The sequence below is a fragment of the Antrostomus carolinensis genome, unplaced genomic scaffold (genome assembly GCF_000700745.2).
Source record: "Antrostomus carolinensis isolate BGI_N321 unplaced genomic scaffold, ASM70074v2 scaffold9577, whole genome shotgun sequence".
Classification (NCBI taxonomy): Eukaryota; Metazoa; Chordata; class Aves; order Caprimulgiformes; family Caprimulgidae; genus Antrostomus; species Antrostomus carolinensis.
The window spans coordinates 70,059-86,182 of record NW_010325355.1 but is presented as its reverse complement, the minus strand read 5'-3'; the positions used below and the strand labels follow the sequence as shown (position 1 = coordinate 86,182).

The window sequence follows — 16,124 nt, the reverse complement described above, 5'->3', positions numbered from 1 at the left end:
CAACTAAAATGCAGGTTGTCAGCTTTGTGATGAATTCTGTTGTACAAGAAGGAAGAAACATACGTATTTTCTATAGCTTTGCATTTTTCTTGCAGGCTATATCATTTAAATGAATTTTTTACGACAGGTTTTTTAACTTTAACAGTACAAAAAGGAAAGCTTTCCCTTTGGCAATCCTTCCCAAAAGAGAGTTTGTAAGTGAGAATATTGTGTTTCTTCATCAAGACGCATTACTTTCTGAAACAAACACCAGATTCCTAAAGCATCAAGTCATGTGTCAAAACACTAGGCTAACAGAAAACCATAAATTAAAAAATTGTCTTTAAAAAGTCATTGCTGCACTCTTATTTTTCATGAGTGCTTCAGCATCGAATGCATTTTCTTTAATAATAAAACATTGCTATTAATATTTTTGTTTGCTAAAATGAAAGGAAAGTATTTGAAAATGCAGGTATAGTACTTTTTTTTAAAAAAAAAAGAAAAGGAGGGGGAGCTGGGGGAAGGTGAGACTCTTGTGAATAGACTGTTCTGTTTATTTTTCTACCAGTTTGTTAGTAAACTGAGCACTTATGCTGTGGAAATCAGAAGAGACACTTTCAAACTGCCAGCACTTTGTTTTCAGCTTAAGATCTGAAGTGTTTTAACCACCTATATTGTAATTATAAGAAAATCTCTTCCCCCTGAATGCAGTTGACAGTTAGCATGTGCAGCAACAGAAGTGAAGCAAGCTGGTAATACTCACACACAGAAAATGGCTGAATCCCTTTGCTCAAGCAGGTTAGCTTTGCTTACTTTAGACCTCCTAAGTACCATATTTAACAATAAAAGATGAAAGATGGAAAACCTAGTGCTACTGTATTTTGTAGCAAAAAAATGAGAACAGCTTCCGAGACACATCTGTGCAGTTCAGGGTTTGTTTTTCACACGTGGTGAAAAGTGATTTTTGTAAAACCAGCACCTTCTTGTGCAGCAGAATTGGACTTGGATTTATGTAAGGACATCAAAAACCTCTTGGCTGTTTATTTCTTAAAGAAGAGAGAAAGTTTCAGTCCTGTCTCTGAGAAACAAACAGCTAATTGGGAACTGGTTAGCTGTGGGCTGCTGTGTTTCATGACAGCCCTGTCTGTGAGGGCATCTGCCTTCACCTGCGTTTGTGTGGCTTAGTGGGGATGGTGGAAGTGCAGAAGGAACAGTGGAGTTGGATGGGCACAGCCTTTATTGAAGGTGATGATGTGGAAACGGAAAGTTTTCAGAACTCTGAGCTTCCCGCAGGGTAGTTAGTGTACAGCAAATGAGGCTCTGGATTTTACAACTCCTACCTCCCGCTCACTGCCTGTGCTCCAGCTTTTCAGCCTGGATTCAGGCACTTCATCGGGATGCATCGTTGTCCTAGATATTTTATGCAGTCAGTGAGGACCACAGGTCTGATTAAGTCTCTGGAGAATCCTAGGAGTGACAAGGCTGTTAACTGCCTGAAATCACCTAAATCTTGGTCTGAGTTTCCTTTAAGTGCCTTTATATAATGTGGATTTATACTCTAAAGCTGGAGCAAGATTTTAGAGGAAACGCGTAGATTTTAGTGTGTAGATTTTAGAGCTTATCTGTGCTCCAGTGCTCTCGATCACCATCAGTTAAAGTGTAGGTTTAGGTGTTCTGTAGCTGGATAGAGAAATGAACCTTGATCTGGAAATCTTTAAGAAAGTCATTAATAGACTATTATAAGGTCATTAAGTCAACAAAACTATTAAAAGAAAAAGACAAAAGTAAGCCAGCACCTCCCTTCCCCAACTTACAAATGGCCTCAGTTAACTTGTATTTACCCATCTGATACCATGACATGCTGAAACTCCTGTTCAACAGGACATCTCTTCTTACAAATTTATGTAATTATTTGCTATTTCAGTTTTAAAAATGTGGCACCTATAAAATACAAGTCTGATAGGTAGAACAGAGATTTGTTAGACTTCTGCACATACAGCTTGATGCTCACTGACAGCATAACATACAGAAATGCCTTGTACTAACCAGGAGTGATTAAGACATGTAGCTCCTCTACATTTTTAGATTGAATCTTGCTCTCTTTAGTGAATAAACAGGTTTCTTTAGTTTAAGTACTGCAATGAAAAGCAATTACTATTTTATTTTTCAATAATTCATTTTTAAAACATGAGGAAAATTCATAACCAGTTCTTTAATCTGGTTTATGCATGAGTCAACATTGTCAAACAACTTGTCTTTGTAGCCTGACTAATTTACTCAGACTGCTGGAAAACTGCCTAGACTTATCTCCTGGGCCAGAAAAGTTTTGCAGCATCAAAGGGTTTTTAGATTTATTTTAAATTTATGAATGTACTTAGGTCCAGATGAAGTAAGGTATTCCTATCCTGCAAAAGGCTTAAGAGCATACTGGCATTTGAATATGTGCTCAGAGTTTATGAATATTAACTAATTAGTTGATCCTGTAAACTCATAAGCATGTAGGAAGGATAACTCAGTTCTGTTAACCTCCTTTTCTAATGTACAATTCAGCAAGGAAGAACAGTTTCCTCAGGGTACTCTGGTTCTTGACTCTACTATATTGTACTTTCAGGGGAGCAGTCACTGGGGGGCCAAAGTCCAGAAGCAGAGACATGAGATGGGGTAGGGAGACAATGTCTCATGAGGCTGCGGAAGCAATTCAGTAAAACTGGTGGCAACTGCTTTATCTCCAAGGTTCTTGCATTGAAACCTGGAGAAAAATATGGATCATGCTTCCACGAAGAGCTGCCATGGAAGAGGAACACTGCAGGTTGTGTTAGTACTGGGTGCTGCTTCTGAAAGTAGTGAGACAGTAGGAAGTAAAATGGTGAGAGAGGAAACTCAGAAGTAGCTTGATGTAATTCTCCTTGCGTCTTGAAAACAGGCCTTGGGAGAGAGTATCCCTGGAGAGACTGGTAATCACCCACTGGTTAATTGAATTACTGGTATTTAATTTCCAACTTTGTGAATTCATAGTCACATGATGGAACCAGACAGTGGAATGTGTAAGAATAAAGTGTTGGGCTAACTTCTTTCAAACTCTATTTTATCTTTATAATGTTCACATGAAATAAAAAGCTTTGGTTTACGTGAGAATGCAAAACATTACTGTGACTGTTTTTCCCTTTAAAGGGCAAGGTCCATCATCATAACCAGAATGACCATTTCCCACCTGATGGAATTGGTAAGTATCTCTGCTGTTCCTGAAGGAATTTGTCTGAGCTCACACTGATTTGGCTTCAGTGAAGTTGACAGTAATTTGACATAAATTGAGTACCTGGGCTGTTCTCTATTTGAAAGCCATTTTCTTCTTGTGTGCATTTGGGAAACATTAGAGACCGTTAAGTGGACATTAGGTATTTCTGAGGCTATCCCTTTATAGGTGGTGTACACACTGACTTTAGAGCCTTAGCACAGCATTGTTGTTGGCCTCTTAAAAATTAAGGTGTTTAAAATTCATAATGTAAAGTACTGTACCAGTGTATTCTCACTATAAGAGTTAGGACATTATATTGCGTGCGCTGTGTCGTGATGTACTTTGAACCTACACTGTGCTGTCATATATCCAGATATTACTGAGCAGACTTCTGCAAGGTAGCATGCAACAGCTTAATAATTCTGTTATTAATTTGAAAAAGCATTAATTTAAGGCTTGTCTTCCCTGCTAAGGAGAGGAGCATGATTGTAGTTTTTGATGCAGTGCTTAACAGCTACTCCGCCTGTCAGCATATGTTGGTTTGGGACATTCTTTCATTAATGCAGTTACTGCCTATCAGTTTCTCTATATCTCAACTCATATTTTCTGCTTCTTCAAATTTTTGAAATAGGATCCAGGATTTGATTAATGCTTTCTCTTGGTGTATCAGACCTGTGCTGTTAGAGTTGCACACATGCTTTATAAAGATAGATGCCATTAAGATGAAAAAAAGAAAGAGGAAGTCTTCATATTCTCTTTGCATATGTATCTTCTTGTATGTATATATCTTTTTTTTTTTTCCCCTTTCTTTTCAGTTCAGCCCAATCCTTCTGTTCTAATTGGAAATCCTATCCGAGCATATACTCCTCCCCCTCCTCCTCTGGGACCTCACCCCAATCTGGGGAAATCTCCAAGTCCTGTTCAAAGGATAGATCCACACACTGGGACAAGTATTCTATATGTACCTGCTGTCTATGGAGGAAATATGGTCATGTCTGTGCCTTTGCCTGTAAGAATACATTTTCTGTTGTGTGTTTTTTAAATTTTCTTTTCCCCCCTCAATTACTGTATGTACAAAAATGAATGGCAAAATCAGTTAGTGAATATTCTGAAACTTTACTTAAAATATGTGGGCTTAGCTGGCTCTAGGAGTAGCTGTGCAGAGGACCACCAGAAAATGAGGACTTAAAAACATTGCTCCCACAAATAACTCCAGGCAGCCTAAAAGCCGTTTCATGTTCATGTAATTTGGTGTATTTTCTCATCTCTAGGTTTAGACCCACCAGTGGCATCTGTCTCATCTAACTTGAGATACCTGTATCTGAATTAGTTGCCTAGTCCAGTTCTTAATCATTGGAGAGACATAGGTGATTCAGACAGAGCTTGTTTCTCTTTATTGGCTTCATACAGTTTGAATTACCAGCTTTGGACGTCTGCAGTGCAAGGTGTCTGAAGTGAAGTGATAAGGAAAATAAACATAATGGGATGTTTTCCCCTTCCAGAACCTCACAGCAAACCAGTTTCCTCTCCAATCCTTTTCCTTAATGACAATTGAGAACACAAAGAAGATCCCTAAACAGGTCTTTTAAGCAACATTTATGTATGGAATTTTGTATTACAAATAAAACTATCTCCCCAAAACTTACACAAATTAAAGAAGCAGTCTCTGCCTTATTTTTAACCTCCAGAGTCACATATTCCAGGAGAATGGGGAGGAAAGAACAAAGGCTGGAGAAGTGATGGTGTAGAGTACCATGTATGTGTTGTACACAACTCCTGAAGACCTGAAGGACATGGAACCCACACATGCAAATGTGTTTAACTCCATTTGCAATGCTAAACGTTGACATAAAGTTCATTTCTTTTTTTAATAATTATATAAGTCCTCTATTGTAACTTAGGTTTTGGATGCTCTAGAGGGGACTTGCTGTACAAACTCTAGTTTCAGTTGTATGTCTTAAATTATCTGGCAGCTACGGATTGGTTTTCTGGACTAGGTCGGGGAATTTTCCTTTTTCCTAGCTTACTAGAAATCTGTGTTTGATGGATAAATTTAAATGCAATGAGAAGGCCAGCAGCTGTGTCTTTGTCATGCTTGCTCACATTATGTTAATATCAAGCCAAGATAATTGTAAAAGTTCTGTCTTATTGTTCCAAGGTCAATGTATTTTTATATATTCCCAATCAAAAGAAATATAGTAAAAATAAGTATTTTGCACTCACCTTCCCTGAGGATGGATTTTTTTTAAAAATAATTAAGTGGGAAGATTGAGGTACTAATGAGACAACTGCTTTTGAAAAGAAGCTTGTTGGAGATGATTTGAGATTGTACAGATGCAATAGTAGCCTAAAGCTTAAGTTCAAAGTGCACATTTCAAGGGCAAATACTAATTTAAAAAAAGAATTGCATGAAAGTTATTACACTTAAAACAAGTAGGGGCTGAAGTAAAATGTGTTTATGTTCATGTAAGATAAAATGATCTCTTTGCTTTGTTTAAGGCAGTTTCCATATCCAAGGTAAAAACATGAGGAGGTTGTCTGCTGTTACCAGTAAAGGATGATTTGGCAGCCTGAGTGTTGATGGTTACTTTCCCTGCCCTTGCCTCTTATTCATACATTTTCCTCCTTTTAATAAATTCCCTGCAGGGTGAAATGGAACTAATTTGATCCAGAGCTGTCTTCCTTTGCATTCCTTCTAGGAATAAAATTTAAAATGTAAAAATTCCTGGCTTTTTTACATGCTTTCAGGAGGTGGATTGTACTTTGAATATTTAGGAAGATGATCTGCAATATCTGTGTCATGTAGCATAGACACTTTGGAGTGGCCCTGTCATTCTTAACCTGTGGATAGTCTCTTGATTCCACCAATAGTCCCATTAACTTCACTAAATGTCTTGTGGGTGCAGAGGTATGGTATGCCCGCTCATTCTGTGTTACACTGTGTGGTAAAAGGACCGTAAAGAATTCCTCAGGTTAGAGGTTTCTCTCTAGGTTTCCACCCCGAGATGTAGCCTAATGTCTCTTCTAACTACCAAGGAGAAAAGGCTTTTTATTTTCTTGAGCTTCATCCACTTCTGTTTATTTAGAGATTAATATAAAGTTTATTCAAATACAATTTATCCATCAGTCTTTTCTCTCTGAATTTTGGAACCACTGAAACAAGAATGAGTTTTGATACAAATTTTTTTTGCCCAGGGTAGTCCTCCAAAATCTTTGCTCTTTGCCACTTGCTGCTAAGCCTGCCCTTATCGCTTTCCCTTTCCAACACCACTTGCAGTTGTGTGTTAGTGTGTCAGGTCATCTGATGCATGGAAAACGGCTTGTTAGATCAGTAAACTTGTTACTTTACTTCCTTTAATGTACTTTAACAGACTGCATCTTTTTTTTTCTTTTTTTAAATTATTTTTTAATTATGCAGGTACCATGGACAGGGTATCAGGGTAGGTTTGCAGTTGACCCTCGAATCATTACTCATCAAGCAGCTATGGCATATAATATGAACCTGTTACAGGCACATGGGCGTGGGTCTCCTATACCTTATGGCCTGGGACATCATTCACCAGTTAACATAGGACAACAGCAGCAGCAGCTTCAGCATCAAGACAAGGAGCAACATGAACAAAGTCGAAATGGTTAGTGTTCAAATTGCATCACAAAGTAGTTTTGTTTCGAGAGAGTTTGTACTCTAAATGGGGTACTGTGAGAAAGAGTCTTTTTTCTTCTTTTTCTTTTTAAAGTGAAATCAAGGGATCTACTGAGTTGGGGAAATAACCTGTGATTTGCCATTACAAATAGAATAACTAAGATATTGTGGGATTCAGAGGAGAAGGTGATCAAAGTTGGGCTGTGTGTTTGTTGAGGGTATAATTGGTGTGTGTGTCCTGCAGTCCAGTGGTAGCTACTGCTGATGTTATTTGTGATTAAGTTGGAAGAATACTTGGTGATGATTAATGAACAAAGTGCAGAGATTAAAGGAAAAGTGTTATTTGGGTAGATTATATTAAATATCCATGACGCTGTAAATGCTATACTAATAAGTCTAAATTTTCCTGTGTCTGGGAAAAAACCCAAATTTTCCCATTGAAACAATTAATTAACTTCTTAAATGTTTTTAGGTAAAAGTGAAAACACTACTGGACCTGAAATCAATAAAATTCGAACACCTGAAAAGAAACCTGTGGAATCCAAGCAGGTGAGTTTGTCTTGTTTGGATTTAGTTTTGTTTTCTTTTTAATATTCCCTCTTTTAATTAATTTTGTCATTACTGACATGGTTTTTATTTGTTCGTTTGTTTGTTTTTAATGTGAATTTTCAAAGGTTTTTTTCATTCTCTTTTTCTAGGTTGACTTAGAAGCAAATTCTCAGAATAGGAGCCCAGAGTCACGTTCCAGTGTTGGTTATCCTAATGCTAAATTTCATCGCAAAGATAATCTTAACCCCAGGCAGCTGAATCTACATCTCACCCCACCCCATTCCCAGTATGCCGTTCCCAATCGCCACTTCCAGCACGTGTCACAGATACCAAGGCAGCCATATCCTCTGCAACAGCAGCAAAACCTTTTAACTCAACAACAAAATCATTTGCCTGAACAACAAAACCAAATGCCACCCCAGCAAAGCCAGGTAGTTCAGCAGCATAATCATTTGAATCAGCAGCCTCCACAACCTTCGCAGCTTTCCCCTGCTTACCAGGCAGGCCCCAGCCAATCTTTTTTTAATAATCCAATTCCCCACCGACCGCATTCTCCTGCTGTAGATGCTGTGATTTCAGAACAACACCCCCCACCTATGTTACAAGAAGTCAATAATCCTTTGAGGCCTATTGCACAGCACAACCCTGTTCTGCCAACCCACTTGAACAACTTCATTGAAGAGAATCCATCGGGAATACCCTTAGGGGACACTTTAGGTAGGTGACTTTCCTTTATTTAAATTCAGAGTGTGCAATTATAACTACATTGAAGTGAAAATGAAGGAGGTATTTACCTTTTCAGGCATATTGCTCTGAATTGGGTCATTGTTGGGTTAGTTTCCATAAGTAATGTCATTGAGCATAATTTGCTGCTTGAGGCATGTTTGAATATTCAGCACTTTATTAGAAGATTCATGTTTATATGATTTTCCATATGATTTAAATAACCAGGTTATACGCTGCAATGCAGTTAGTATATAATAGGCCCTGGAATATACTGTATAAAAAGTATTTTTTTTTTTTTCTGACATAAAGATCTTTAAAAAGGGGCATTAGATAAATATTTTTTTTAAAACTATTTTTATAGATCGTATACATGGAAATGTAGCTTTGGAAACAATAAGGCAGCAACAACAAGCCAGGTTACAGCAATGGAATGAACATAATGCCTATCTCAGTCAAGGCACTATTCCATATCAACACCATCACCATCCTCATCTACCACATCTTCCTCAGCAACCAATTGGATTGCATCAACAGCAGCAAGTTAGGGCAAACTGGAAACTTGCCAGTAATACAGAAGATGAAACAGAGGCAACATATTCAAGGTATTTGTTTACTGAGTCATTAGAGCTTGTGTAAAATTGAGCAGTGGGCACCTATCTGTAACACTGTGATCGAGTGCAAGACACTCAAAGGTTTTGCTTTTTGCTGCTGTTATTATGAAGGTTAAAATAGCTGGCAGGCTGACTTACAACTATGCTTTTATTATGTGTTATGCTTTATTCTGTTAGTATATTGGGTAGTAAAGCTGTAGTGGAAAAAATACTTTTATGGAGCTTTGCAGTGCTGTATTTATGGAATAAGGAATGGATAGAGGGTAACAACCTTGTGTTTGTCAAAGAGGTGTCTGAGTGTAGTTAAGACCTATTTAAGTTGTAAATTCTTCAAACTGAATTAGCAGATTCAGATTTATGTGCTTGAAAAGAAACAAACCAACCCCCCCTCCCCAAACACTGCTCCCCAATTAACCCCAAACTTTTCTTCCTTTTCAAAAATCCTTTGCTTTTAAAGGCAGATTAAAAAAAAAAAACTAAAAACAAACAAAAAAGCTTATATTTGAGATGGAGCATTAGGGGGCAAGAAAGGAAGCTGTTGAACATAAGCAGCAAAATGGTTCCAGTGGTCATCAGCTTTAATCACAGCTATTGTAAAGGCTGGATTTTTAAATTGCCTCTGTTTACTGTCATCTCCCACTATGCTTTTTTTTCCATCTGGTTTATTACAGCCACGGTAAAGCCTCTAAATGCTCTCTTACTGATTCTCTGAAGTGCTGAATTGAATATTCTTGACATTTTGAAGAAGATTGGAAGTATATTGTGCAAGTGAGGGGAATCCCTGATTATTCTGATTTTTTTCCTTTTAAGGGGTTAAAAATTTCTTTGACTATGTGAAGTTTTTTACTTTGCATAATAAAGGAGGAAATCCTTACCTTAGTTGTCTCTTTAAGAGATAACAAAAAATTGATTCTTCTGACTGGAAAGGAAATCTCAAGAGTTATTAAAACTTTGAGATGATTCAGGTAGGTATTTCGTCCAATTAATCCTCTTGTGCCTAATTTCTGATTGCTCATAGTCATATCCTTTGAAGTTAGGGTCAGTAAGCGCAAAGATGAGTGTATTTAAATTCAGTGTTTTGTGCTTTGAGTTTTCTCAACCTCAAAAAGAGTGAGATTGCAGCAAATAATTTTTTTTTTCTTTTTCTTGATACATTTATTCTGTCAATACAGATTCCAGGATTTGCTCAGAGAACTGTCACACCGTGATCAAAGTGAAAGTCGGGACTTAACTGAAATGCCACCCCCTCAGTCAAGACTGTTGCAATACAGACAAGTTCAGCCCAGAAGCCCACCAGCACTCCCTTCTCCTTCCTGCAACTCTAACCACAGTGGTCACTTTCCTAACTTCACTGAAAACAACAGAGACATTGAAATACCCAGTAACCCAGCATTTCAGCAGCATTTACCCCAAATATACAATCCCCCCTTCTCCATGCCATCTGAACATATAACCCCATCTCCCTTGAAATACCTGCAACCTGATGGATCGTGGACTTATGCTAACCTACAGCAGAATCACCTCATGGGGCAGGGCTTTCATTACGGTATACCTCCATTGCCCCATAGGTCCCAACAAAACCCTTTTATACAGATACAGAATCATCAGCACGCAGTCGGTCAGGAGCCATTTCATCCACTCACATCTCGAGCAGTATCTGCTTCTTCGCTCCACAGCTTAGAAGAGGTAGGTATTTTTGTCTGTGTGTGCAATTGTCGTGTCATTTTAATATCAAATTATATTCTGAAGTGGTCATGAGTGCAAAATATCTCTGGTATTAAAAGCTCACACTGGGAATTTCTGTGAGGTAGAAATTTTCTCTGTAGCTTTTCTGTTCACCGTGTGATATTTGTGGTTCTCATCGCTGCAGGTATAACCTTTTCTCTACTAAATGGGAGGTCTTGGCTTTTTGAATGTTACTCAAGAGTTTTCTTGCAAGCATTGCTCTATTATCTGCGTGTTGTTGATCTGGAGTGCAAATTAACCACACCCCAGGTGCAAACTCATGAAGTGACTCTCTGGGAAGTCAGTTGGAATCAGCCAGCCAGTTGGCTCAATATTAAACTGTGAATATGGTTGAGTTACTTTTCATAGGAACCTGAGACCAGAGCAGTGCAGTTGTTTTAGCACGGTACAAAACGTGGTTTAACAGATCCCACCTGGCTGGGCTGATTCTGTGTAAAGCCATCCTGTGTATTTTGGGGCTCAGTTTGTTGGAAGTCACTGCAGACATACCCAGCTGCGCTGCGTGAATCTGGGTCCAGCATGAACCCTGCCACACCAGAGCTGACTCTGTCCCTCTCAGTCTGGCCTCTAAGGATGTGTGTTATGGGATGTAGACTGTGCAAACACATACAACTAGGGCAGATCATGTTTTGAACAGGAGTTTTTAATCCCTCTTGGAATCCAGAGTGCCTAAGAGTGTATGATACATAGACATGGAGTATGCTGGAGCCAGGTTGTATTCCAGGAATGTCAGCATTAATATTCTCCAATAATCTTGCACTGACTGCAAGTAACCCAATATTTGTACATAAAGTTAAGTGGCTTGTTCTGTGATGCATTTCTGTGAAGGTTTCTAGAGAAGCTGTGGAGGTATCCTTGCTCATCACTATCCTACCTAATACATATTTAATTGTCTTTCAACTTCTAAAATAGAAAATATTTAGTTTATGTGCCTGAGCGAAATAACTAAAATTGCATTCCAGTGCATTTTACAAATTTCTATCTTATACAGATCCAGGGAGGTTAATGGAGTCCTCAGGCCCAGCTAGAGCTGTAGTAAGGTTTGGTTTTATAGACATTTAAAAATTTTATGTCTCGGTCCATTAAACCATACCAAGTTGTATAAAATCTAATACTTTGTGACAACAGTTAATGCCATCAGTACAGCGGGACATAGGGACAATGGCTTTTCAGCAGTAATAAACTAATAAATATTCCTACAGAGTCTGTGACAGCTCCTGCTATCTGAAGACAAATAGAGTGAGCCTTTATGTAATTAGTGCAAATTCGTTTCAGTTCTTATTTCTTCTTCCTTTCAAAATATGTGACAGAAATGCCAAATGCAGTAAAAATGTTACAAGACAGAGACTTGCATGTAAAGTTTCCAAGACTCCTGGTTCAGCTGGTAGGTAGGACTGAATACACAAAGAAATCAAAATGCAGTTTTAGGTGTGTTTTCAACAGAGATCCCTCATATAAGGCAGGTGTCAGAGGAGATGTCATGACTTTAGGTATCCTGACTAAACTGTTTTCTCAGTCCCTATTTATAAAGCTGTTCATTGATGTGGTACTTGAAAGCTTTTGCGTATGTTTAGTCAAACCAGATTTGAACTGCATATCAAAGGGGATACTGAAGTTAATTCTGTCTCATCCTGTACTTGCAAGTGTCCAGAAACTTTGATAACTTCTGGCTTGCTTACCAAAATAGCTGGTTAAACTTGATAAAAAGTATACTTTTGGGGTGTGATTCTGGCAGTAACTTCTGAATTTTGGGGTTTTTTTTGTTGTTAAGGAATATCCTCAAGAGGGTAGAGTGACAGGATATCTTCAGCATTGTTCCCTTGATTTATCGTAATAGTGTGACAGCTATAATGAGATATGAGAGTTTTCTTTCATGCACTCTTTTTTTTCCCTCATCTGTTTTTTGTGGATGATATAATACCAAGATCAGGGCATTGCAAACAAATTATTTGATGCTTATTGAGCTAATTTTTATGTCATTCATTAGGATGTTTACTTTTTGCTTTTACCAACTAGAGAAGCAAATACTCTTTATTTTTTTAAAACAAACTGTAGTACAACAGACTTGCTTTGAGTTTTTAGAGAAAGTTTAGAGGGTCAAAAGTTTAGAGGGTCCTTAAATCTGAACTCTTGAAGCCACCAGGTTAATTAGTGGAGCTCCTGCCATTTTCATCTACATGGTGTACACGGTTTATGGAAGCAAGTAATGCTGGGTGTCTTCCTCCTCACTGTGTGATACATCTGCCACGTAGGAGTGTAAGATGTAAGAGTTGATAAGAATTCAGGAATCACAGTTGACACTCTTTGTACTTCCATTAAAATTCTGTGTCTGTTTTGTGTGATTAAAATACATTATGAGTGACTGCAAAATACAAAATGTAACTTAAAATATATTAGATTATTTTTTCTGAATGCAAAGGACTTTTTTCCCTTTTTTTTTTTTTTTTCATGAGGCATTGCAGGGAGAAAAAATGGATGGAAAAATGGTATTTGATACATGCAGTTAAATAAAAGGAGCAAAAGGTCTTTTTTTTCTGTTTTTTTTCTTGCAGTATGAACCAAGAGGACCAGGCAGGCCGTTGTACCAAAGAAGAATTTCCTCTAGTTCAGTCCAGGCTTGTTCTGAAGAATTAAGCACTCCTCAAGACAGTCTTGGTCAGTGTAAAGAGCTTCAGGACCACAGTAACCAGTCATCTTTCAACTATTCATCGCCTGAGTTGTGGGTAAACTCCTCCTCATCTGCCCCATACCCAAACATTCCATGCAACGGAGCCAACAGAGCAGTTCCACCCCGGGAGTTGTTAGGTGGGTGCAGACTTGGTCTTTACTCCATTAAGTAGACTATTTAAGGCTGGAATGAGCAAAACTAAATGAAAGGGTTGAGTTTATTTTGTTTCTTTTCACAAAATATTTTCTGCCATCTCTTCAAATCCCGAAACTAATTTAAGCAACAATTTTTGAAGCATTTGTTGTTTTAGTAGTTAAAGGTTTGCTTAGAGTAATCCTGTTTTCATTTGCTAACTTGTTAACATCGCTGATGTCTTAAGAAGAACACTGGTGAGTATTCTTCATCTACAAGGAGCAATACTTAGTCTTCTCAAAAAAGTTCTAGTAAACCCACATATTCTCTTACAGTGGTTTCAAGAGCAAGTGAGCTTTTGCTAGAAGGAGCTAAGGTAACTGGTGGGATTTATTTGCAAGATAGGTTATTTGTTTCCGGAATCAGTGATATTTCTTGTTGATACTACAGTCTGGGGGAGAAACAACATAAAATGAATTAGTAATCTGAGTGTATTTCCTAGTAAATTCTGGTACTTCATCAAAGTAATGATGAAGTTTAAAATCTCACCATGGAAGAATCACAGTGGAACCTGGCTTCCCTGGTGGTAGTAGCATTGGTAATTGATTTAGCAGAGAGAAACTAAATTAACTTTTCAGTGGTTAAAAAAGAATCTGCAAGTAGAGAGTTGGATTTTTCTGTTCTCCGTATTTTTAATGTTTATGAAAAACAAAATTACCAGGATAGTAAGTTTCTTCTCCATGAATTTGCTTTAAGGATCTCCAACAATAATTGGAAAAAAAAAAATCTTCCAGTGGGAATATTAAAAACACTTTATAGTGAGAAAAAATATTTATAAGCTGGTTTTATTGCCCTTAAAAGATCTAATTGCTTTTGGTCAAATTTTATAAACCTAAAACACCTTGTAATTTCATAGTATAGTAATTGTGAAGTAGAAACACGCAGCGTAGACTGAATGAAAAAAAGCTGTTTATGTCAGCGACAGCGCTCCAGAGTTAATTTCCTAATGTGCATTTTCATTTCCAAAGTGTGAAAATGTTATTTTACAAAAACATATTTATGGCACTATCTCTTGTACTAAGTTCAAAGCTTCAAGCTCAGGGCAACTCTTTCAGTCTATTTATATTTTTACTGAAAATCAAGGAGCTCAATGCATGATATTAAGTGTCATCAAGAGTTGCATCCATCTCTGAAGTTGCTCGCTAGGCTCTGTGGTTACCTAATAGGAGCTCAGGAACCCGAGCAAGTTTACACTGGGATGAGCTGATACCACGTTTCCTTGCTTTAATGTAAGGATTGAGAACATGTTTGTGAGTAAAATCCTCAGAGGAAATATGTGTATGGAAAAAGTAACATATCTATACATTTGCTGTCAAAAAATAAATTCTAAACGAAAGGGGCAAGTTTTGACTCATATCTGCCTCTGCCACCCAAATATTTTTTTATTGTAGTTAAACATGGTTGCCATTCTGTAAATAAATATATATGCAACATTGCCCTATATCTAATAATTCATGCAAACAAATTCCATTTTTATGGCTTGTGTGCTTTTCTGCATTTACAGCTCACTGGCTGTGATGATCATCTTGAAAGCCCAAATGTGTTTTATGGTGCTAAGGGTTAATGACCAGTAACTTCAGTGTTTCTGATTATTATTGATTTTTATTCATGAAATACAAAATCCATGAGAATGAGATGCTGAACTAGTCTTGTGCCTGTATCTGTTGCCTGAAAGTGAGCAATTGTGACACCAGACCTTTCAAGGGCTTACATGTCCTGTACATCAGGAATGGCTGTACATCAGGAAAAGCTGGGGAGGGACTTTTTATAAGGGCAGTTAATGACAGAACAAGGGGAAATGGCTCTAAACTGAAAGAGGGGAGGTTTAGATGAGATATTAGGATGAAATTCTTCACTGTGAGGGTGGTGAGACACTGGAACAGGTTGCCCAAGGAAGTTGTGGCTGCTCCTCCCTGGAAGTGTTGAAGGCCAGGTTGGATGAGGCTTTGAGCAACCTGGTCTAGTGGAAGGTGTCCCTGCTGCTGGCAGGGGGGTTGGAACTGGATGATCTTTAAGGTCCCTTCCAACCCAAACCAGTCTGGGATTCTCTGATTCTATGAATTGCTTGGTGTTGTAATACACAGGCACTTTCTAAAATTGCCATTTCAGAGCTTGATTTGCATTTCTTTTTCTGTTGATAGAAATAAAGTTATTTAAGTTCCTATTTAATATGTTTATTTCATATTTTTTCTTCAGTTAGACACCTCTACCACACACAGCTTCCACCTCTGGCCCTGCTTGTCACTACTTGTCTTCTCTCGAGTGCTGTGGTTATTTTAGGGAGGTTTTTTTGCTTGTGTTCTGGGTTTTTTTTAATTGTAGCAGCCCTAGCAAAACTGCTTTACTTATGTTCTTTCCATATTCATTCTTCTACCAGTTGGGTTGGGGTTTTTTTGAGTTTTGGGGGGTTTTTTGGGTACTTTATCAAAAACAAAAGCCTGTGTGTGACCCTTCCCGTGAGAAGCTTAACTGTATACTAGCATTTTTCTACTTCTGTACTTATTTAATGGTACATTTTTGTATGTGCACTTTAAAAATAACCTATATATTTAAAGATTGAAGTAATTACAGAATATATCTGTTGCCCAGCTCCTAGGCTATTTCAGATAGAAATTATACCTGCATTTCAGCGTAGAGTTTCTCTAGCTATGTAAGACAGCAGAATTCTCCAGACAAAAGTAAGATATCTCATTAGGATTCAGGTAATTCATTTGAAAGCAGTTTTATACCTATGGTTTAAAGCACCATTTTTTCTGATAGTTACGGGAGTTATTA

General features: G+C 37.8%; 1 protein-coding gene across 2 annotated transcripts in view; it reads left to right on the top strand.

Annotated features, from left to right (window-relative positions):
• The window catches only part of HELZ (helicase with zinc finger), a 69,540-nt gene that overhangs the window by 52,184 nt on the left and 1,232 nt on the right, over window positions 1–16,124 (top strand). For both annotated transcript variants that reach the window (XM_029085759.1, XM_010171178.2), the window contains exons 22-29: window positions 3,151–3,202; window positions 4,030–4,223; window positions 6,633–6,846; window positions 7,330–7,406; window positions 7,556–8,123; window positions 8,494–8,734; window positions 9,916–10,429; window positions 13,042–13,294. In XM_029085759.1, the coding sequence (XP_028941592.1) occupies window positions 3,151–3,202; window positions 4,030–4,223; window positions 6,633–6,846; window positions 7,330–7,406; window positions 7,556–8,123; window positions 8,494–8,734; window positions 9,916–10,429; window positions 13,042–13,294 (2,113 nt within the window). The remainder of the gene's footprint in view (window positions 1–3,150; window positions 3,203–4,029; window positions 4,224–6,632; window positions 6,847–7,329; window positions 7,407–7,555; window positions 8,124–8,493; window positions 8,735–9,915; window positions 10,430–13,041; window positions 13,295–16,124) is intronic.